The sequence below is a fragment of the Caretta caretta genome, chromosome 10, assembly GCF_965140235.1.
Source record: "Caretta caretta isolate rCarCar2 chromosome 10, rCarCar1.hap1, whole genome shotgun sequence".
Lineage (NCBI taxonomy): Eukaryota > Metazoa > Chordata > Testudines > Cheloniidae > Caretta > Caretta caretta.
In genome coordinates this window covers 45,545,752-45,568,189 of record NC_134215.1, presented here as the reverse complement: position 1 = coordinate 45,568,189, position 22,438 = coordinate 45,545,752, and the positions used below count along the sequence as shown (strand labels likewise).

The window sequence follows — 22,438 nt, the reverse complement described above, 5'->3', positions numbered from 1 at the left end:
AGAGGATCTGCGAGGTGGATTCATGAGAGCAGAGTTGCAGTGGAAGCTGTGTATGACGACGGTTAGCAGCACCCAGGAGGACCAGAACGGATCCCCCAAGCTGCAGGAGAGCAGAGTTGCAGCGGAAGCGGTGGGTGACGATGGTTAGCAGACCTACTGCACCATCTACTGCCAGCAGCACCCGGGACATAACAGCGACAGCATCACTGAGTTGAGCGGGCTGCAAGCTTGCCGTGGTATGGCCTCTCCACGGAAAGAAGGCGTGAAACGATTGTCTGCCGTTGCTTTCATGGTGGGGAAGGCGGCTGACGTACCCAAAACCACCCGCAACAATGTTTTTGCTGCATCAGGCATTGGGAGCTTAACTCAGAATTCCAGTGGGCAGTGGAGACTGCGAGAACTGTGAGATAGCTACCCACAGTGCACTGCTCCGTAAGTCGATGCTAGCCCCAGTAGTGAGGACACACTCCGCTGACTTAATGCACTTAGTGTGGACATATGCAATTGATTGTATAAAATAGATTTCTAAAAATCGACTTCCATAATATCAACCTAATTTCGTAGTGTAGACATACCCTTAGGCACGTATGCTTCTGGTGCAATGGATCCCTAGACACACTGTGGAGTTGACTCAGTCTGGGATCAGGAGTTGATGAACTCTCACACCAAATGCCTCCCTGTTGTCCAGGCCAAAGAAGCTTGGGGGAGACTGGTAGCCAAAATGCCAGTGGGGCAGTAATTTGGGATATCTAAAGGTTTAGCGGGATAAAATGATGACCACTACACACAGATGCACGCTTGAAAATAGCTCGTATTTGGCATGGGACTTAACACAAGGAAGTTTATACTTAGGAGTTAGAGAATACATGATGTATGCTTTTTAGACAATCTAGTGTCTTTATTTATTGACCTAAAGCCTTTTAACTAAAAAACAACTGTATGTTGTAACTGAAGGAGTGCAGCTTTTTACCAAAAAAAGAGCCAGCACCAGGAAAAGAGAAGGAGAAAGGCAGAAGCAATAGAGAAGAGGATAATCTTCATAGTGTACAGTAAATGAATGCAAAGGGGAAATGTGAGAGGTTTAAGTAGTATATAAAAACATTGTTGATCATAATTGCCAGGAGCAAGACTGTATGTTTCTCAGATGGTTTGAGGCTAAGACTTATATACCGTTCCTTCCAAGGCTGCCATTGGTACAGATTTGTGAAAGTGGGCAGATGCTTCTTAATCTGCTCCTTCCACATCTACTTCCCCTACAAGGAGAGCTGAGTTGCCCCATAGTACTAACTCTGCATGTAGCATGAGGTACAGCTTTTGGACCCTGGCTAGATTGGTTTGGGTCTTTTTCTGGGGGCATAGATAAAGAGGGTGGAGGATGGGGGGTGGCAGCAGTATGCAGGTCCAAGGAAACATAGCAATGGAAGAGGTCTAATAAACTGCTGTTCTGTAAACACTTTGGCTGAGCTTTCTGGGTCCAAGCTGTGGATGCTAGTGAAGGGCCTGGCATAGCATAAAGGATTCATAATACAGCTTATGGTTAGGAAGTATGACTATCCCCTGTATAATAAATTCCACACTTACCAAGAAAAATGAAATTAGGAAATGTTTCATGTGAGCTACTTTAGGTGAAAATATTTGGTTTTCATCACTTTGCTTCATTATTCAGCTTTTTGAAGCAATGATCATGACTTGAATGGGGAGTTCTCAGTGCTGCGCTGTTCACTGGTGTGTGTGTGTGTGTGTGTGTGTGTTTGGGAGGGGTAACAAAGCTGTCAACAGCTTTCTTTGTGGGAGGGAATGGGTGATGCGCTGCAAAGCATCTTGTCATGCAGCTCTATGCCAGTAGCCACTAGAGAGGAGTGACAACCAATCGATTGCTCCGGTGATGTGGGTGATGAGGAAGGACCAGGTTTAATACAAAACGCAACTGGGCATGTGTGTAGAGGAGCCTGCCATACGTCACTGCTTTTTATCTAGTACCAGACAGTCTGTTGAAACTGTTGAAAGGGAGTAATGCCCCTTCAGAATAGTGCCAAAGCATGTTGTATGTTAGAATATTTGAAATGGCAGAGGGGAAGAAGATTTAAATTCTGCAGTATTGTAGTAGTACTGTAGCTAGAGTGTTTGTCTGTATTTTGCCAGAGTGTTTACAGTTGCCTTCACAAGTTAAACTTTGGCTCTTTTGTAAACGTTTCATCAGTCACTTGGTATTCAAACAATCCCCTTTCATGCAAACAAACTGGTTTGGGCAGCCCTGATGTAGAGGATCATTCAGGACTCAGTCCTTGAAAACTTAAATGATTCTTGCATAGCACAGAGGGGAAAAAAGTTCTGGAAAACATTACTTTACAACCAGATTAATCTGTACAAAAAATGTACAAAAGGTGCAGGAGTACCTGCTGTAAACTTAGGATCTTTAATGTGGATGCTGCTTTTTGCGTTTTTAATGTGTTATGTTCCTTACTGACTATCCCTCTCTGAGAGCTACTTAGAACACCATTGTTTTAAGTGGAACTATGAAGGTGGTATTTATATAATCATATATATAATATATAAACCTCATACTGAGGTTTTTCATAACAGGAATCGTAAAGAATGACCACCTGCTTCTTTGCATGGTTTCTGCAGGTTTTGTTAGTGTAAGGTTGCTAAGCAGTGTCCCAGTAAAAGGAGCTATTACAGTGCTAGTGAAAGAACCAACGCTCCAGAAGTGAAATAGTTTCCCTCGTTGACTTGCTAGAGGTCTTGGAATATCAGGTGGAGTATAAAAGAGACTTAGGCTATGTCTGTGTATTACAGCTTATGTCGTTCAGGGGTGTGACTGAACCACCCCTCTGAGCGACATAAGTTACAGTGACATAAGTGCTGGTGTGGATAGCGCTATGTTGGCGGTAGCAAGGGCTGGAGTAGTTAAGCTGATGGGAAAGTGCTCTCCTGTCGGTTTAGGCCAGGGATCTCAAACTCAGATCACCAGGAGGGCCACATGAGGACTAGTATGTTGGCCCAAGGACAGCATCACTGACCTACGCTGCCCCCACTCCACCCATTCCATGAGGCTCCGCCCCTTCCCCAAATCACCACCTCTTCTCCGCCTCCTTCCCTGAGCGTGTGGCTCCCCGCTCCTCCCCCATCCTTCCTGGAAAGTGCTAAGCGGCAGGAAGCACCAGAAGGTAGGCAGAGGAGCGCAGACGCGGCGCGCTGTGGGGGAAAGGGGGGTGGCGGGGGAGGGGAGCTTGGCGGCTGCCAGAAATAACTCGGAGGACGCAGGGAGCTTGGCAGGCCGCAGAAAATAACTCCGCAGGCCATGTGTTTGAGACCCCTGGCTTAGGCCATGCCTATACATGCTGTGATGTTGTTGTAGCGTGTCCGGTGAAGACGCTCTATGGCGACAGGAAGAGAGCTCTCCCGTTGGAATAATAAAACCACCTCCACAAATGACAGTAGCTAAGTTGACAGGAGATGCTCTCCTGCTAATATTCATGCTCCGAAATGCGTCATAAGTTATGCCAATATAAGCTTTAGTGTAGACATAGCCTTAGAGCAGCTACACAAAGTTTACAGCAGCACAGCTGCATTGGTGCAGGTGCACCGTTGTAAACTTCGTAGTATAGCCATGCCCTTAGTCTTTGCTTCAGTGACCCTCTGGCTATGTATTAAAGCATGAACTGTAAGGGAAGCTTTCTTAACCCAAGTAAGCTTCTGAATTCTCTACTCTCTCTTGTGCTCGCCCCACAAGAAATCAGCAACATTTAGGGCACAAGTGCATGTGGAAAACTTTGTAAGTATCCTTCAGCCTGACATTGGATCTCACATGAGGCTTTATTGGAATATGAAAATGTCAACATCTTAAACATTTTATAGTGCACTTACGCTGTTTTGAGAATTAGCGCCCTCGTTCCTCCTCCTTCTTTGAAAATGTGAAATTTAAACCTCCCTGATCTAGATCCTATTTATTTGTAGGTGTTTGTTTATAGAAAATGTGTACTCATGTGGTCCTGCCTTTCCAGCCATCTGCTATTGGCAGTTTTCCAAACCTCCCTTATTGGTGGGAGGTTGCTCAGCACACTCCCAACTTTTACAAGAAGCCCCTCCTCCGTTTCAAATAACACTACAGTTTTTCTGATAAAACAGAGCTCAGGTATCTTTGATTTACACATCCAAGTGCTAGAAACATGAAATTTGTCAGTGACGTTCTATCACGAGTGTTCTCGAATTGTCATTTGGAGTCTTGACAGCTGAACCACTAAACATTTGCTAATATAACTTTGTGCTGTTCTTTCTCTTTTGCAGTAGTATTTTACCTTTGAGTAACAGTCCCCAGCTACCATGCTCCAGGCACATTGTTCCAGGGCCTCTGTGGTGCTCCTGATGCCCCTCACCCACTGTCGAAGATCCCCGGTGGGCGAGGGTGTGGCAGGGATCCTTCTCTGATATATAAGGTGAGCCTGACTCAATATGTAGAGAACGAATTGCCTGTTTGTTTTTTTATAACTGAGAGCTCTGTGTTCTCCTGTGCACTTAAAGAAATGCTACTGTTTTGTTATAAGCAATGCTCAGACTGGGGGGCTGGGGCTGCCTTACTACTTCTAGGGGCCACCCTACTTCCGATTTAATCAAAGGTGTGGGGTGGGGGGGGGGTACTGTTTTGGCCCTTCTCCCTGTGCAGCCAGGAGCAGGGCGTGGTGCTGCAGAGAGATCAGCAGGTGCCCCTGCCTCATGGCAGCGGGAGCTGGGGCACCACAAGGGGATGGTCTGGAAAGAGACTGGGAGGCTTTCCTGGGTGATCAGGGCCCCGGTGCCACCACTCTGTTTGCAGGAGATCCCCCCGCACACAAAGCAGGTCCTGCTGTCCAGGCTCAGTGCTTCACTGGGGTCTCTCAGGCTCCAACGCTCTCCTCTAGAGAAGCCCCTTCGTCCTGGCAGGAAGCGAGAGGTGCGGTCCAGCACCCTGGCCAGCTGCTTGGCAGAAATCAGAGTAAGCCTGCCGAGTCCTGTCCCAACCGCTCCTCCGGCCATGGGCTGTGAAGAGATGGGAAAGGGGGATGGGTGCAATTGCACAAGCCAGGAACCCTACAAGAGGGAAAGAGCAGAAAACGGGAGCTGCTACCACAGCAGATGAGGGGGGAAAAGGTCAAATCCTGTCCCTTTTAGGAGCTACACATTGGGAGAAGCATGGGTGGAGTGGGGAATCGAAGTGGGATGGAGAATCCATAGACAGAGCTTGGGGAGCTAGGAGCAGTTGGGTGGGTGCAGAGCCTTGGGAAGTCAAGGGCAGTAGGTGAGGTCAAAAGTCAGATGGGATGTAAGTGGTAGTGGCAGGTAGAAGGGATTTTGGTTGGCGCAGAAGGGGGAGTTATGATTGTGGGAAGAGGCGGGGCAGAAGGTTGGCAGTAACAGGTAGGGGTGATGGTGGAGTTAGGGGTAGGGCAGTTTGGGGTGGAGGAACGGCAGTTGAGGTTAGGAGAACAGGCAGGGCAGAAAGCAGGGGATGGTGAAGGCAGAAGGGGAAAGGCAGTCTTGTGCAGCTGAGTTTGGCTTGGCAGTGCAGAGGATGCCAGCACAGGAGCAGGCCAAGGAATACCCTGGCATCTCACTTGCTGTGGCATCCAGCACCATCCATTAATGACTACCCTACTTCTTTCCATTATAATTCAAGCACTGGTTATAAGGTAACTAGACTAGATAAATAAGGTAAGACCCTTAAACTTAAGTGACACTGCCAGGTTAATCAAGTAGAAACACTGGCCTGAATGTGGTTTTGTTTAAAGAAAAAAATACCACCTACTAATTGAGAAATAAGTGAGTTCTCCCTGCTGGTCTGCTTTGAATAATTAACTCACCAATACTATTCCCAGAGCTCTGTGTTCCTTGGGGTATCCATGAGGCTGGTGTGTAAACACATGAAGTAACTTTCTAAACATCTTCTGAACAATGGGAAGTAGGGACCAAAAAGATAAAATGCTAAACCGGAGTGGCTGACAGTCTTACAGGTTAGACAGGAATGCTGCGTCCTAGAGATTACTGATGATAGCAGTATGGAAGGGTGCGGGCTGCTTCCCCACTTTCAACCCCTACCATAGGTATTGTTTGAAATGTATATAGGAGGAGAACGCATAGTAAAATGCCTTCAGCTGGAGCTTTTGTTTTAAAGCAATTTCGGAACCATTAGCGATTCTCTCCAACAACTCATGGAGGACGGTCTAGGTCCCAGAATACTAGAGAAGGTTGCACATAGTTCCTTTTTTAAAAATGGGAACAAGGAGGACCTGGGGAATTATAAATCAGTCAGCCTAACTTCAGTACCTGGAAAAAGTTATTAAACAATCAATTTGTAACATTTAGAGGATAATAGGGTTATAAGGAATAGCCAACATGGATTTGTCAAGAGTAAATCATGCCAAACCAACCTAATTTCCTTCTTTGACAGGGTTACTGGCCTAGTGGATGGGGGGAAGCAGTAGATGTGATATATCTTGATTTTAGTTAGGCTTTTGACCCAGTCCCACATGACATTCTCATAAACAAACTAAGGAATTGTGGTCTAGATTTAATTACTATAAGGTAGGTGCACTACTGCTTGGAAAGACCATACTCACAGTAGTTATCAATTGTTCGCTACCAAATTGGGGGATAATATCTAGTGGGGTCCCTCAGGGGGCAGTCGTGGGTCTGGTACTAGTCAGAGGTTTCATTATTTCCTTAGATAATGAAGCGGAGAGTGTGCTTAGAAAGTCTGCAGATGACAGTGAGCTGGGAGGAGTTACAGGCACTTCGGAGGACAGGATTAGAATTCAAAAGGACCCTGATGAATTGGTCTGAAATCAGCAAGATGGAAATTCAGTAAAAACAAGTGCAAAGTACAGTACTTGGAAACAAAGAATCAAATGCGCAACTACAAATTGGGAAATAACTCGCTAGGTTGTAGTACTGCTGAAAAGGACGTGGGTGTTATAGTGGGCCACAAATTGAATGGGTCAGCAATGTGATACAGTTGTGAAAAAGGCTAATATCATTCTGGCATGTATTAACAAGAGTGTTCAATGCAAGACATAGGAGGTAGCTGTCCCACTGTACTCAGCACTGGTGAGGCCTCAAATGAAGTACTGTGTCCAGTGGGAAGATGTGGACTAATTGGAGATAGGTCAGGTTTTCTAAACTTTTTATCATTTTTGTTGCTCTCTTCTGGACTATCGAGAGAGGCTGAAAAAACTAGGCATGTTTAGTCTTGAGAAAAGCGTACCGAGGTGGGACCCAATAAGCCTTTAAATATGTTAAGGACTGTTATAAAGAGGAGTGTAAACAATTGTTCTCCATGTCCACTGAAAGTAGGACAGGAAGTAATGGGCTTCATCTGCAGCAAGCAAGATTTTTAGGTTAGATACGAGGGAAAATTTTTGAATAATAAGTATAGTTAAATCCTGGATTAGGCTCCCAAAGGGGATTGTGGAATCCCCTTCACTGGAAGTTTCTAAACAGGATAGACAAAACCCAGTCAAGGATGGTCTAGGTTTACAATACATGGTCCTGCCTCAGTATAGGGGACTGAACTTTATGACCTCTCAAGGTCCCGTCCAGCCATAAATCCGTCTGTACTTTTCTTTGTTTTTTGCCCTCAGTTCTGTTTTTTTCCCTTCAGCTTCCAGCCATTGAGAATTGTCTGTCTCTTCCTACAAAGTCCATCAGTAGCACACTCCTTAATAGTTTAATGGGGTTATCTTTGAGTGACAAATGTTTCTCCTTCATGGGATAATCTGCCACAAGACCTCTCCCATCAGCCCAAGGAGTAAGGATCTGTTAGTGATTGGAACCCTGATGGCATGCTGTGCCTACCAATTCAGAAATGTTTGATTTGTCCTTTGTGCTAGACAGATATTTAACTGTGCACTCTTTAGGCAACATCTACTTTGACTGGGGGGGGGGGGCGGGGGGAAATAGGCCCTGTAGCGTCACAGTCACAAAAATATCCTGCTGGAATCTTTGAGAGTATAAGACACTTCAGTCATTTTATCTGACCTATTTTGGGGATGACTTTTCTTTTAATTTGAGCACGGTGAACTTTTTAGTTTTTTCTTTTTTGTTCTGGCAGGAGGAGCTTTTTGTGGTTAAACACTGTGCTGTGCTATAAATGTCAGCTTTGGTACGCTATATAGCCCTTTGGTACTTGCAGAGAAGGCAACATAATCCTTGCTAGGATTATTAATCCAGTGGTATGAGTGATTCCTGTGGGTCATGTCTATTGCAGCTACCTTTAAATAGTTAACATAAGAGTAACAGTTGATATCAGTTTGGAGAGAGGAAGAGAGAAATGGTAGGGCATCAGTAGTGGACTTTGGAGGAATTCTTGAGTCACCTAGAAAACAATGGGTAGGAGATCGGGGGCTCTGAAGAGCGTTCACTTCGCCAACCTCATTGTCATTCATTCACTAATCTGACTCAAGTTTTTTTGTGTATTCCACTGACACAATCACTTGGAATGAAGTCCCCTCTGGAGAAGACACTTTTGAAAAATATAATGGCTTTGGGGGGCCTCTCGTTTAGAATTGCTCTCGCCTACCACTGACACTGAAAAGATTTCCAGCAGGGGTGTTGGCATTAATTGCTGTCTAAGAATACAGTGTCCCAAATAACATAAAAACGGGCATACTGGGTCAGACCAAAGGGCCATCTAGCCCAGGATCCTGTCTTCCGACAGTGGCCAATGCCAGGTGCCCAGAAGGAATGAACAGAACAGGTAATCATCAAGTGATCCATCATCCCCTGTTGCCCAATCCCAGCTTCTGGCGAACAGAGGCTAGGGACATCATTCCTGGCTAATCAATGGACCTATCCTCCATGAACTTACCTAGTTCTTTTTTGAACTGTGTTATGGTCTTGGCCTTCAGGACATCCTCTGGCAAAGAGTTCCACAGGTTGACTGCATTGTGTGGAAAAAATACTTCCTTTTGTTTGTTTTAAACTTGCTCCCTATTAATTTCATTTGGTGACCCCTAGTTCTTGTACCTGTATTAAGTTTAATTCCTTGGGTGCTGTTGGCAAAAATCCATTTAATCTTTGCCCCTATGGGTTGTCACAGGGCCTCCATTGAAAGCAAGTAATTCCTTATTAACATAATTTATTCCAGTATGGCACTTGGTTTGGTGCAAAGCAGCTGTAAATGAAATGTTAACTTCTGACCCTGGGCATCTGTTCCTTAGAATCTGCCTCCCTCCCTCCCCTCTCCCCCCCCCCCCCCCATTTGAGACTAGAATATTAAACACATGGTATTTGTTTCCAGCAGTATTATAAATTGAACGGGTTGGGTTGCCTTTCTTTATTGCCATTTTTTATGTTAAGAAACTTAAAAGATTCAGCTCTTCAATTAAGAGAGCTTTACTGCACAACATAGTCTGCGGTCAGAGCTGGTATTGTATTGCAGACAGGGACTTGTGCTGAAGTACGTGCTCTGGGTGGGTAAACTTGGCAGGAGGATGCGGGTGCTGTACATGCCAAGAGGAAACTGCACACATGGGGTTCTCAAGTCATTTGGCTCTGGTGGATCATAACATCCTTTTTCCCCAATAAACTGTCAGTACACATGGTCCTTCCTGCTGTTCCTCTTGGATTAATTAAGAAATATAACCAGATTAGATGTCTCGTGCACAGTAAATTTTCACTAAAATGGAAATTTGTCCTTGAGCGTCTAATCTGAGAGATTTAGTTCAAGACTGTAATAACATGAGGTAAAGGTTTTGTCTTTAAAAATGTCACTATCTTGACACATTCTCCTCTAACGCTCATTTGCATGTATCCTGCTGAGTTGACCTGAAACCAAACTTTAGGTCATAAATAGAACTTCTTTGAGCAGATTTCAGAAGTCTCCTGATCTGCTTCCCATTCCTGGAAACCGACTTTTCTTTCCGACTCCATGTTTTTGAGCTGGGGAGATAGTGGTTTAATTGTATTTCAATATACATTGATAAAGAAACAGCCACCTGAGAGAGGGCTTGTATAAAACTTGTTTCCCCCAATTGTTTGGGAATTAGGCCCAAGGTTAATCCATGTAGTTATGCTGCTCTATTGTCATAACCTGGCCCAGTTTATTCCAATAGAGTGTGGGGATGGGGGTTCTTTGGCAGGAAGGAAACTTAAGTAGCTGTGATGAGGTTTGGGGGGGAGGGAGAACCCTCACACATGCATATCTACTCCGAGCAGAAAGGACAGGACAGATACGGGCAGCTTTTCCCCTATCCTGTAACACTCTGCCATCCTTTCTGTGTAGATGCATATATAGACCTCCCTTTTCAATCTGTCAGTCCCAGCCCACTGCTTTCTCCCTTCCTGGTCCTAGTTTTTTGCCTTCTGAAACATTCTGTGTCGTCTTCTTTTTTTTAATCTCACCCTCAAGCATAACAGTGGAAACAGAAGATCTTCCTGAAACTAAGGCCCTTTCTGCGCTACAGAAACAAGAGCACCATGAAAGTACTGTGTATACCTCCTATTGAGGAATCTGATTGGCTAGTATGCATAGAGCCAAACAGTTTTAATGATCTTTTTAAAAATACACTTCTGTAGCTCAGGATTGTCCTTGGGCTAAGGCATGACTTTTAAAACTGACTCTGTCCCAGCTGTTATAACCTGGCTTGGCCACAACAGCTGTTACCCCCAGTAGTTTTGTTAAGGTTGATGGTTTGAAGCTATAGTAAATACAGTGAGTGTGCGGAACCATGCAAGCTCCCTTCACACCTAATGAATAAACCTGTTCCCCACAGGAAAAGTCAACCCATTTTTCAGCACTGCTATTCTGTGTTTTGTGCATTCAGAACAGATGGCAACTTCTCTTGCTCAAGTTAGCAAACCCAAAACAGTCTGATTAGATGTGAGAGGCTACCTAATCCAGCATTGGACACTATAAACAAGTACAATCCTCTGAGTTTTAATAGAATCAAACACCGGTGATCTGATCTTAATACCATCTTAGAGCAGAAGCTGACTAGTCAGGATATAAACTTGAGGCTGACACTCCTCAAATCCATCTGTAAACAAAGGCTCAGTGCAGTTGCGTTATAGCTGTAGCATCCACCTTCCTGTAACACTTAGGCCTGGGCCATTCTTTGGTTGAAACTGTGCTAGCAAGACATCTGAACGGTGGCTAGCACAGGCATGCTGAGGAATGCAGACAGTTTTTTTTTTTCTGGCAACTGTTAAAACTTGGCTACTGGGGAGATTAGTCTGAACCATAGTTTGGCTTCCGTAGTTATGTGGAGGTGGAGAATATCCCAGTCCTCGTTGGTTCTAAACTATACTAGCACTTAAAATTGGTTGTCAACCGCATAGTTGCCACTGTAATGTGGGCTTATTGGCTAGAATAGATGCATGCTACTCATAATACATTTTTTTTTATAATGGCTGTTTTCACAAGATGGTGTTCGTCTGTAGCAGTGTTCCTGTTGCATTGCCGTGTGCGCTGTATTAGGTCTGGCTAATAGAATAAAATGAATCAGCAGCAGGTGGGAGTTCTAGTACTGATTTGGTGAAGTAATCTGACATTTTAAAAATAAGATTTCAGCATAAATTATGATATTGGCAGTGGGCTTTTTCACTTCAAGTTACATCCTCTTCAGAGAACTATGCACTTCGTTGATTGACTGAATGGTGTCGAAGTTTGCTTATCTAACTCTACACTACACTATCATCCATTGATACCATCAGGGAGTGAGGGGGCATAAGTCTGTCTGGGAGTCTTTTTTTTTTTTTCCCCTCCCCCTCCTCCTTCTGTGATTCAGCAGCAGATTTGACCCTAGAGTCTGTCCCCTAAATTAGAAGTTGGCTGCAGATTCTAAATGCTTTTCCAGATGAGATTTTAGCCATTGGGGTTGCACAGATAATACCCATCAGTCACGTTTGCAATGTTTTTGTCTTCCTGAGCCTGTAACTGGACAAACTGAAGCAATAACCCTGAGAGCTGTGAGTGGCACTATTTGTCTCCAAGGATTGTTGACTCAGAAACCTAATGATGACTTCAGTGCCATCCTATTTTAAAGCTAATTATTTAGAAAAGTGCGGCTACAGTGGTTATCTATGACAGTTGGGTTGAAGAAGTGATTTGGGTTGGGGACCATGGAGCAGCTGGTTGCTGTTTGAGAGTTGCTGGGTGAGAACGGAGTTGAATTCCCATTTAAAAAACAAACTGAATATCCAGTCTCCTCCTGTGCGCAAGGGAGATGAGAAAGATACCTTCCCGAATTCCCCAATATTCCTCTGTCTCCTGGGTGCTTAAAATAGCTTCACTAGCTGAGAATGCTTTTTACCTTCTACCCTTGGCCAGGACCATGCCTTGTGGTTGTGGGACCTCTCCAGGGTAATCCATGCCTTGTCACTGCCAGACTGGATCACTATCATGTGCTCCAGATGGTGCTGTGCACTAACATTACCAGGAATCCACCAGCTGCTTGCTTTCTTGATGGTGCTTGAAAACCACATGTGACACCTGTATTCCATAATCAACACAGCTTCCCGTTAATGTTTGGGTACAGTACAGTGTTGGTTTTAAGCCATTTAGGGTTATACAGGTTAAGTCCCTCAGAGACCATCTCTTACGTGAGGAGAATCAGTTGAGAGCAGCTGAGGCACTTGGGTGGAGTCAGCTGGCTTAGTTGGGTGGGTTCTTGAGACAGTTTGGAGAGGAGGGTCTTTCAGAACCCAAATTTGCTGACCATTCAATCATGTTGCAAAACTAGCGCTTTCTCCCAGTCTTTTGCTAGGAAAGTATTAGGTGGGGTGACAGGTTGGGAAGATTTCCTACTTTGCAGACTGCTTCCAATTTTTTTATTAAATGTTGTTCATGTGTACATGCTTCAGGTGGGAACACTTTCAAAATAAATTTCATTAAATAAAAACCCAAACTGATGCCCATCTCTTCCCAGTGGCCAAAGCCCCAACTGCCCCTCTGCTTACTTGTCAAAACTCCAGCTTCCCCACTGATTTCTAGCATATCTGCATTGTCCACACGAAGCAACTGTTTGAAGCTGAGAATGCAAGGCAGAGTAAAACCAAAGACTCAAAGCGAGTTTTTGAAGTTAGTATCAAAATAACCTGAGGACTAGTGGAAGTGGTTAATATAATCATTACATATGTACTCAGTAAAAAATCCACTTTTGACCCACTACCACCAGGAGTTTGTGTGCTGTAGAAAGCAGCACTGCTGTGTTGTAGAACCTCACTGATGAACGTGAGTCCAACGTGCTGTAGGGTGAACAGAACCCTGCCATTGAAACATTCCTCTTAATAAAAGCCTTTCTTCCTTGTAAGGGGTGGTATCACAAATGTTCTTCCCAGGCATGCTACCTTCTGGTTGAGGAGTGCTGGATGCTGTTTCCTTCTAGCCAGTCAATTCTCCTGGATCAGCTAGCAGGAGTCTTCTAGCAATGCAGTGTTCCCAGGCCTTGCCATAGCCTCACTTTCAAAACTGATGCTGTCTTTCTACTTGTTGGCATCTCTGACTTCATTAGTCTTGGATGACTTAAGCTGTTCTTGGTGTTTCCCCAGAGATTTTTCTTAGGCAAAATCCAAAGAAAGCAATACTGTCATCTCTTTCATGCTACAGTAACTATAACTGTAATAGAGAGGAACCATGAATGTCAATTTTCAGCCGCAGGAAAGTCCTTAAGACAAATAGGCCATTAATAATTAAAATTCTGTTATTCATTTTGTTTACAACTGTAACTGGCAGCTGATATATTTGAAATGGCATCTTTTTGGACATACATTTGAAATGTAGAATGCATCCAAATAGTGTTTCTGACCTGACATCTTTGTCAGTGAGACGTCACTAAACATGAGTTCTGATAGCCTGCCTTTCATTACCACTTCGGTTCAATTTGACCGCTAAAGACTTCTGTCTGCTGTTTAATACTCATTTGATGCCCCCTGCTTTGGCAGTAAGTTCTGGGAAATGCTCTTGAGTTCATTCACTCATGTTTTATGCAAGAACATGAATTCAGAGAACCCCAACAAAGATAGACCACCAGATCCATGTGCACTGGAATTGGCTAGTGGCTGCAATAGCTTCAGATTTAGGAGCTGTAAATCTGACTTTAGGCAAATGCTTTGGAATGCCATTGGGCACAGAACTGGTCAGACCTTAGTGGATACTCTGTACTACTAAGTGAGTATTGGAACTGAAGACAGCTGTGTTCTCTGGGACATAGTTAATTGTACAGATTGGTCAGTGTAACCTGTTGTGGAATGAAATGGCGTTACTGCTGTTCACGCATGTAATTCTGAACACGTGGTATCAGCAAAACAAGTTATAATTGAACTGGAGGGAATTTGAATGAGGAAACTTGAGTTCTCTTTACGGTGATCGTTATGGTATGACAACACACTGTCTACTCTAGGATCAGACAATGTTTTAAAAAAAAAAATACCCTAAAAATAGTGGATTTTTAGTTACATGTTCTTTACCTATTTATAGGCGTCAGTTGCCAAAGTGACTGTTTTGTATCTGTTTGAGTTTTTAATTATTCTTTCCTAATTAAAATTTCACGTTTTACTTCGCATTTCTTAGTAGTAGAAAAAACCCTTTATTAAATGTTCATCTTTCTGAAGTTCATATTTTAGGCTAGATTGAAAATAGAATATTCTACAAAAGCATTAGATAGGTGTTTTTAGGCTTTAAAGTGTCTAGGAGAGCTTTAAACGTAGCTAAAGTATTGATCTCTCGTATGTTTCTGATTGGTCATGGTCTGGGCACACGCAATCATAGCTAATACAACTTTTCAGTGGAAGATTCGAATCTTCTAGCAAATTCTCTGTAGTTAGGACTAAGCACATGTTTACCAAGGAGTTTGGCAAATTAATTCACTTACTTACACTGTGCTAGATGAATGTAGATCCTTAGAACTCTTTGGCCTTAATGTCTCAATGTGACTAGTAATCCTGGGTGTCTGTTCTCACAGGTGGGTACTAGCATGTCAGGCCTTTATTTTTAGAGTTAAAGGGAGTGGTGAAGTCTTGGGGGGGGAGGAATCCTGTCTGGAAAGAATTTGGAGCCAAACAGTTTTAGTATTTTGTTCTTTGTTCTGTAGCAATTTGTAAAAATTTAAGCAAGACCCATTCAGTCAGTTCCAAAAAAAGCATTTCTATTTTAGTTCATTATAAATGTTAATTTAAAATTGCACTAACACAAATTTTCAAATCAGGCTATGGCTTGTAAAACTGTTCTAAATCATAGGTATTTTTTCCTAAATGGAACCCCACAGGTGGCACCGACATTACCTAGTGTTGAAGGACATTGAAATAACTGAATTTATTTTAGTAGCTCAGACTGTATTTCACTCTTCCCTTTTTTCCCCCCATCAAAATCTGAAGGACGAGAAGCTCACTGTTAACCAAGATGTCCCAGTGCATGAAGGGAAACCTCACATTGTCCACTTCCAGTACAAGATTACGGAAGTGAAGATCTCCTCCTGGGATGCAGTGCTTTCCAATCAGAGCCTTTTTGTGGAAATCCCTGATGGCTTATTAGCTGACGGGAGCAAAGAAGGGTAAGATCCTAAAGCTGTGTGAGTGCCATATGCAGGGTTAACTGCCTGTGGAAGAAGGTATGGCTTGTAGCCAATGTGACACGGGGGATTGCTTTGACAGGATAAAGGGGGAAGGGATTTATTCTATACCTCCATTCTTAGATTGTAAATATAAATATTCCATTATTCCCTTCTACACCAAAGCTTCTGTATTTTTGTGGTTCTGTGTGTATTTTTTCTTCCCCCCTAGGGATCAAGAGACATTTGCCCTTCTCCTTTTTAGCATAAGAATTCAAATAGTGTAAAGGGTCAACGTGATTATTTGGTACATAGTATTTCCCATTCCAGGTCAGACCAGTAGTGATCTTGCTCTGGTAATCTGCCTCTAGCAAGGGCTGGTGACTAAATGCTTATGGAGAAGGGGTTGTCTCCTCAAATTTTTCTCTTGACCAATTAGACAAGCTTTTGGGGGTGAGCATTTTTATTTCCCTACAGATAATTACATTGTTCCAAAGCATAATTTTCCTTTGTCATCAGTTTGTTAGCCTGCTCTTAGTGGAGCGGTCTGTTCTCCTGTAGCCATCCCAGAACCCTTTAAAGTATCTCTGAACTCTGAGATCCCATAACTTCATGTTGAAGTGGACAACACAGATTAATTATAAATGTTGTGTGTAAATTTCATTGGGCCCTTATCAGGCAACATGTCAGGATCTCCCTTTCACCTCTATATCCTTCCATAGTCATTTGCCTTTCCACTTCTTTTGTTTGATCCCAAATGTAGATTTGTGTGCCTTTAAAAATTTGATCCAACTTCATATGGTACCTAAATATGTTGGTACACACGCTAGCAGAATATTCAGTGTACACCTGCACTATACTTCATATTGCACAAACAGGATCTGGAGAAATCCTTGTATTTTTCTGTAGTTCATAAATATTCCAGCTCTCCCAACTCCCCCAGGCACTGATTCTTCTCTGAGGGTATTTGTCTGCCCAAGTCACCACAATTTCGTAACAGATTATTTTTAGTTAGGTAAAATAAGCCTTGGAAGTTATAATTAAAATCGATGATTATCATATTAACAAAATCCCTTCCAATCCCTAGGTGTTCTCCAATCTTGCTGGCTGCTGTTTAATTAGGTCCTGAAATTCCTATTAGTAAATGTTCTTGTGGTACTGTACTCAAGTCTCAGGTCAGTGACTGATGGTAGAGCCCAGACTAAACTGATCAGTGGGGCTGTGGTACTTGGGATCAGTGCAATTTGTTTTACTAGTTGGTAGAAAATATTTCAGATGTTTTCTGCCACCTCGCCATGATGCACTGATGGAAAATTGCATCATGAGCAGGAGACCTGTTCTGTGAAACAATATGCAAAAATTCTCACTGGCTCACCTAGGCAATTTTTCCTCTTTGCCTCCTTCCCTTCCTCCCCCCTCCTTTTTTATAAGGGAAACGTAACAAATCATTTAAAGGTTAAGTGGGGCACAGGTTAGATCAATAGCATTTTATGAACTGTTGCTTCTGAAATATGGAGCTCTTGGTTACCAACCATTTCTCTGCCAGCTCAGACTAAAGGCATGTCTGAACCATGTCAGCATGTCTGTGCTGGCAAACCCTCGTAGCATAGAGGCAGCCTACACTGGACAGAAGGCTTTTCCTGTTGGTGTAGAAACACCAGTTCCATGAATGAAGTTAGCTATGTCCTCTTCCACGGACACAGCTGTGTCCACCGGGGATGGGCAGGGCGGGATTGGCATAGCTGCATCAGTCAGGGGCTGGCTTTTTTTCACCCCTCTGACTGAGGTACCTTTGCTGATGCAACTTTTCAATGTAGATCAGGCCTACCTCCCAGACTTCAGCAGTTGTTATGGTGGGACAGATATCCAGGCCTAGCGCACTGGCATGAATGTGGGAGAGCTCACCCTGTCTAGTGCCAAGGAAATTCTTGAACACTTTCCTCATGTGCAATGAAAGGGCTGGAAGACTCACTCAGTGACTCATATATTATTAACGTGTATTACTGTGGTGACTAGTTATGGCTCAGGACCCCATTAAGCTGGGGCAATAAAACAACAAAAAGACGGGCCCTGCCTCAACAGGGCTTTGTTGCAAGATTTCTTCCTCCAGTGTTAACCAAAGTGCATAATTCCCATGTGTCAGTGTGGATGCATCTCTTGTGCCTCAGAACACCTTAGCAATTCCTCCTCCTAAGTCAGGCTGACAGCGCCCAGCCACTTCCTTGGGACTGATCGCTTGGTGTAACTAATGTGCCCTTTCCTCCTCCCTGACAGATTGCTAGCGCTGTTGGAATTTGCTGAAGAGAAAATGAAAGCAAACTACGTCTTTATTTGCTTCAGAAAAAGTAGAGAAGATAGAGGTGAGAACTTTCGCCTCTGTGTGGTTTTTTCCTCCCTCAAAATAGAGTGAAGCAGCTGTTGCTCTGCAGAGTACTGTCCTCTGCAGGGCTTCACCAGGCCACTTCCGCCGGTAGGAAGTTTCCTGTTTTGATCTCTGCACAACAAGCACTGTCATAATTAGCTTTCTTGCAAATTACTTGCCCAGTCAGAAATTATTTCGGTTGACTTATATGAATGCCTGATTATTGCTTGTAAAGAAGGGATACTGGACGTCTCTGTGGCTGGATGTCCAAAGTAACTTGCATCAGTAGGAATTGAGCTGTTGGACAGTAAGGCTGCCATGCAGAGAAGTGCCCTTTCCCTACTACTTCAGTAGCAATGCAGGATCTCTAATATCTTTAGTCAGGACTCATTTAATGTTTCCTCTCAGCAAGAAATGAAACTGCAAGGTTCACATGATTTGTAGTGGGGTGGCTGTCCTACCCCACGGGGGAACTAAAACACTTTTAGTGATGGTTGCGCCTGGCTCTGTGCCCTGGTGTTGATCCCTTTCATCGTTTCTGAGCAGATGTTTGACCAGTTGATCTCCCAGCACTTCTGTTTTCTTCCAGACCTGTGGGTAATACTTATCCTGCCTGTAGGTGCTCATGACTTAAGAGGGATATGCTAGTATCTAAAGATAGATGTATCAGATAGGTGATTAGAACAAGGAAGCCTGAGGGAATTTATGGCAAAGCACAAGGTTATGAATAAGCCAGTATTAAATTTGACAAGATGTGAGTGAATATCTAGTAATCAAACAACCTTGTGATGGTAGAAGTGATTAATAGATGCAACAAAATTCTTCTTACGAATCTAATGTTAGTCCTCTGCTTCTCAAAAAAAGGATTATTCTGTGTCTTCATGCATCACTGTTTTATCTTCAGATCGGTAGGAGCTCCTCACTTGCACTAAACACAGGAAAATATTTTTAAAAATCGGTTAGCTGGACAGTGTCTTTCTGGAAGTGAGAAATTTTTGTTCTCATGAATAGAAAGCTGGCAGCACACTTGAGTTACCCACTGTGGCAGCCAGTAATAGCTGGTTTCTGGGAGATGTGTACAAAGGCAACTAAAATTACTTTACCTTGCAGTGAAATTTCTTACCTGCTCCTGAAACAATTGACTGTCAGTGTTCAAACCCTTTCTTCCTCATGATCTGGAGCTCACATTCCAGTTGCTAAATACTTCAGTACACAGAACAAATCTGCCACAATGAGTGGGCACTTCCTTGTTCTCTTCCCCTCTCCCTTCTAGCACTGGCTGCCATCATTAGTCCCTAACTGCTACTGAGTGAGTGTGACCTTCATCTGGGCCCAAAGGCTTTCACCATGGTCAAGCCCACCAAGTGTGTGTCAAGTGCCCACATCCCCGCAAGAATGCTGTTGGCTGGTTAAGCTTATTTTTATGTAATCCTTTGGCACTGACAGTTCATGCCATTGCTCCCCAGCTCAAATTTGCATCTGCCAGGGAAGATGTATTCAGACTCCCAATTAAGTCTAGTCTACAAATAATATTGTACCTAGTGGTGTGGAGTGAGTCCACGATAGTGTCTTACAGGCAGCTGGAAGAAGCAAGTTAGACACAAGTTGGGTGGGGTAACAGAAGCTGATCCAATAAAATATATTACCTCACCACCTTGTCTCTTTGTTACCCTGGGAACAACATGACTACAACAACACTGCACACCTGAATTTGTTAGCATTGAATGTGTGGCTTACAAAGTCCACAACGGATGTTGGGAGGCTTGTCCTTGTTACATATTAAGTATGTGAGATAAAATGATCAGGGACTGACCCAATGCCCCTTCTGCAGAGGTTAAAAGGATTTCTTGTACGACACCCACTGCTTTCATAGGTGATGTAAGAAGGTCACACTTTGTTAGGGTGTATACTACACTTTACAGATTCTACCAATAGATGTAGGATGGTCTTGTGTCTAAGAGCACTGGACTTGGAGCTCTGGGGAATTTGTGACTGCCATAGACTCTGTGTAACCTTGAGCAAGTCACTTAATCTTCCTGGGCCTCACTTGCCCATCTGTAAATATTTCTCACAGCATCCCTGGGAGATAGGGGCTAGTTCATTGTGAGGTGCTTAGGTGCTGCTGTGATTTTTACCAATCTTCCTATTTGGTGTCCACATTTTCTGCAACTGTGTATTGCATTGGCATCTAGAGGCCCCAGTCAGGATCCTGGCCTTGTTGTGCTAAGCACTGTACACTCAGACAGTCCCTGCCTCAATGAGCTCTAGACAAGATACCCAAAGGAGTGGAGGAAGCAGGGGGAGGGAAATGGAGATACAGCATAAAGAACAGACAAGATACAGGTGAAGAAAAAGACATAGGGAAAGGACAAGGTAACCACGAATCTTTGAGTTTAAAAGGTCAGCCCACCTAAAAATTCCTTTTTTGATGTGCAGTGCAGCCCTGAAAATGTGGAGTTTGCCCATGTGCATATTGATTCCCCACCTGGACTTTGCTGGGGAATACAGCTAACAAGGCATTTCATTCCTGAGGTTAACAGTATCTCTCTCTTCCCTCCCCTTGGGTAGCTCCACTTCTGAAGACATTCAGTTTCTTGGGCTTTGAGATTGTGAGGCCTGGCCACCCCTGCGTTCCATCGCAACCCGACGTGATGTTCATGGTGTACTCTCTGGATCAGAACTCTTCCTCTGATGAAGAATAGCCCCTGTGGAGTACGACAGCGTGACCTGAAGATGCTTTTGAGAGGAGAAGGGGTTAAATCTCCTTTCATGCGGAAAGGGAAAACAAGCTTCTGTTGGACTGAAACTGCATTTCTCATTGTTAGATTGGCCTGTATATCCTCAGAGTTGACTTTTCATTGAAATGTGTTACATAGAGAACTATATATCTATATCTATATATCTATATATATACACACACACACGTAATCTCCAAATAGTAAATGGAAGATGTTTATGAACTGACATAGAAGCTCTTTAAATACAGTTGTGTGGTATACTTGTTAGCCTAGCAGTGCCTCATGCTTGGGCTGTGAATGGAAGCCTGGCATGCCAGGGGGAACGCCGTGGCTAGAAGCAGTATCAGTTTCTTGACTTTTTCAATCAGTGTTTTTTTTTCCTGATCACCGGATGTGTGGCACACATTTTAAAGACTTGTCTATTTTTATGTTCACTCAGACTCTTAAATGTAAGGCATGTTTTGGGTGTAGACACACAGAAGGGATGTGCTTGAGTTAACTCTTAATGACACTACATTTAAAACCTTATATGTTTCTGCACTGGGGTAACCAATGCTATATACAGCTTACCCCAGCTTGCTCTTCCAGCTTCGGTTTAAGCAGTCTTACTCTGTTCAAGGTCAGCACTGCGCTATGGCAGCATTCAACAAAGGAGCATTCAGGTTACCTTTACCCAGCGGGTGCTTTATTTTAGAAGAAGAGCCTTTGCCTAGGCCTCTGGCAGTGTTGCAGTGGTACTCTCCCTAAATTGAATAAAAGGAGCATTGGAGCACTACCTCTGGTTCAGGTGAGCTCTTTGGCTGCTCGTGTGTTAGTTGTGTGGAGCGGTTGGGAGTCCTTAGGAAAGGTGTGAGCTATCCTGGTCTGAATGTGGGTCACTGGCTTTAAAGTCTCTGGTGAGACTGGTTAAGGAGGCTTTAGTTTTTAATTCATCACTTCCTTCATGATCTTCCTCATCTCAAAGCAGAGGTCCATGCCTCTGTTACCAGCTCCACAGAGAGGCCCTTGGAGACTTCAAACGCTGCTGAGACAGGCTCTGTATCAAACCCCAAAGGGAGCGGAATGCAGCACAGCGGGACCAGGATGGTGAAGGAGACTCCATCTGTACTGCCTTCCTCCTCAGATCAATTCTGCAATTCTCCCTCCCTGTGACTGTCAGTGGGGATGGGACAGGATGGGAGGAGGGTGGAACTGCTGGCTGTCGTTTGTGTCTTTCTGCATCACTTCTAATGTTCGAGAAAAGAGTTAAGCTCTTCTGTTGATGCCATTTGGTTTTAATCTTTCTTTGACTGCTACATGAGAAATATATATTTATAAATCCTCCATTGGGGATGCATTGTGAGCTCTCTTGCTGACCTGGCTGCCTTATCCATTGCATTGTCCTTGTATGCTTTGTTCTGCTTTCATGTTTATGTGGAGGATGTTGTCTGAAAGCTGAAGCCATTCCATAGACTTTCATAGTCACTGTTTATTTTGGGGAGGGGTTGGGTCACATGTTGTTAGTGTGTGAATAAATGATTTTAAAGTTGGCGTCTGCCTCCCTCATTCCCCTCCCCCCAAGATGGAAGTATTTGGTTGCTGGCTTGGATGTCCAAGCCTCCCATGGCAGGGTGTGGATTGACTGAGTTTCAGTATTGACAAGGGATAGGGGATACTTCCACATATCTCTATAATGTAGCCAGGGCTGAGCTGAATGTGAGACCTTTTGAAAGGTATTTAACCATCATCCTCTAATCTATATTTTACAGTAAAATGGTTCTATTTAGTCTGGTCTTATGAGATTTCCTTCCAGGGCAACTTACAAAGCTGTGAAATAG

The 22,438-nt window shown here is 43.7% G+C and overlaps 1 protein-coding gene across 1 annotated transcript in view; it reads left to right on the top strand.

Annotated features, from left to right (window-relative positions):
• OAZ2 (ornithine decarboxylase antizyme 2) overlaps positions 1 to 22,151 on the top strand; it is a 75,577-nt gene extending 53,426 nt beyond the window's left edge. Inside the window, 5 exon segments of the mRNA XM_075133322.1 lie at positions 4,291 to 4,366; positions 4,368 to 4,439; positions 15,349 to 15,524; positions 17,796 to 17,881; positions 20,452 to 22,151. Coding sequence (XP_074989423.1) covers positions 4,291 to 4,366; positions 4,368 to 4,439; positions 15,349 to 15,524; positions 17,796 to 17,881; positions 20,452 to 20,585 — 544 coding nt within the window. The 3' untranslated portion in view covers positions 20,586 to 22,151.
• Positions 22,152 to 22,438: the final 287 nt, after the last annotated feature.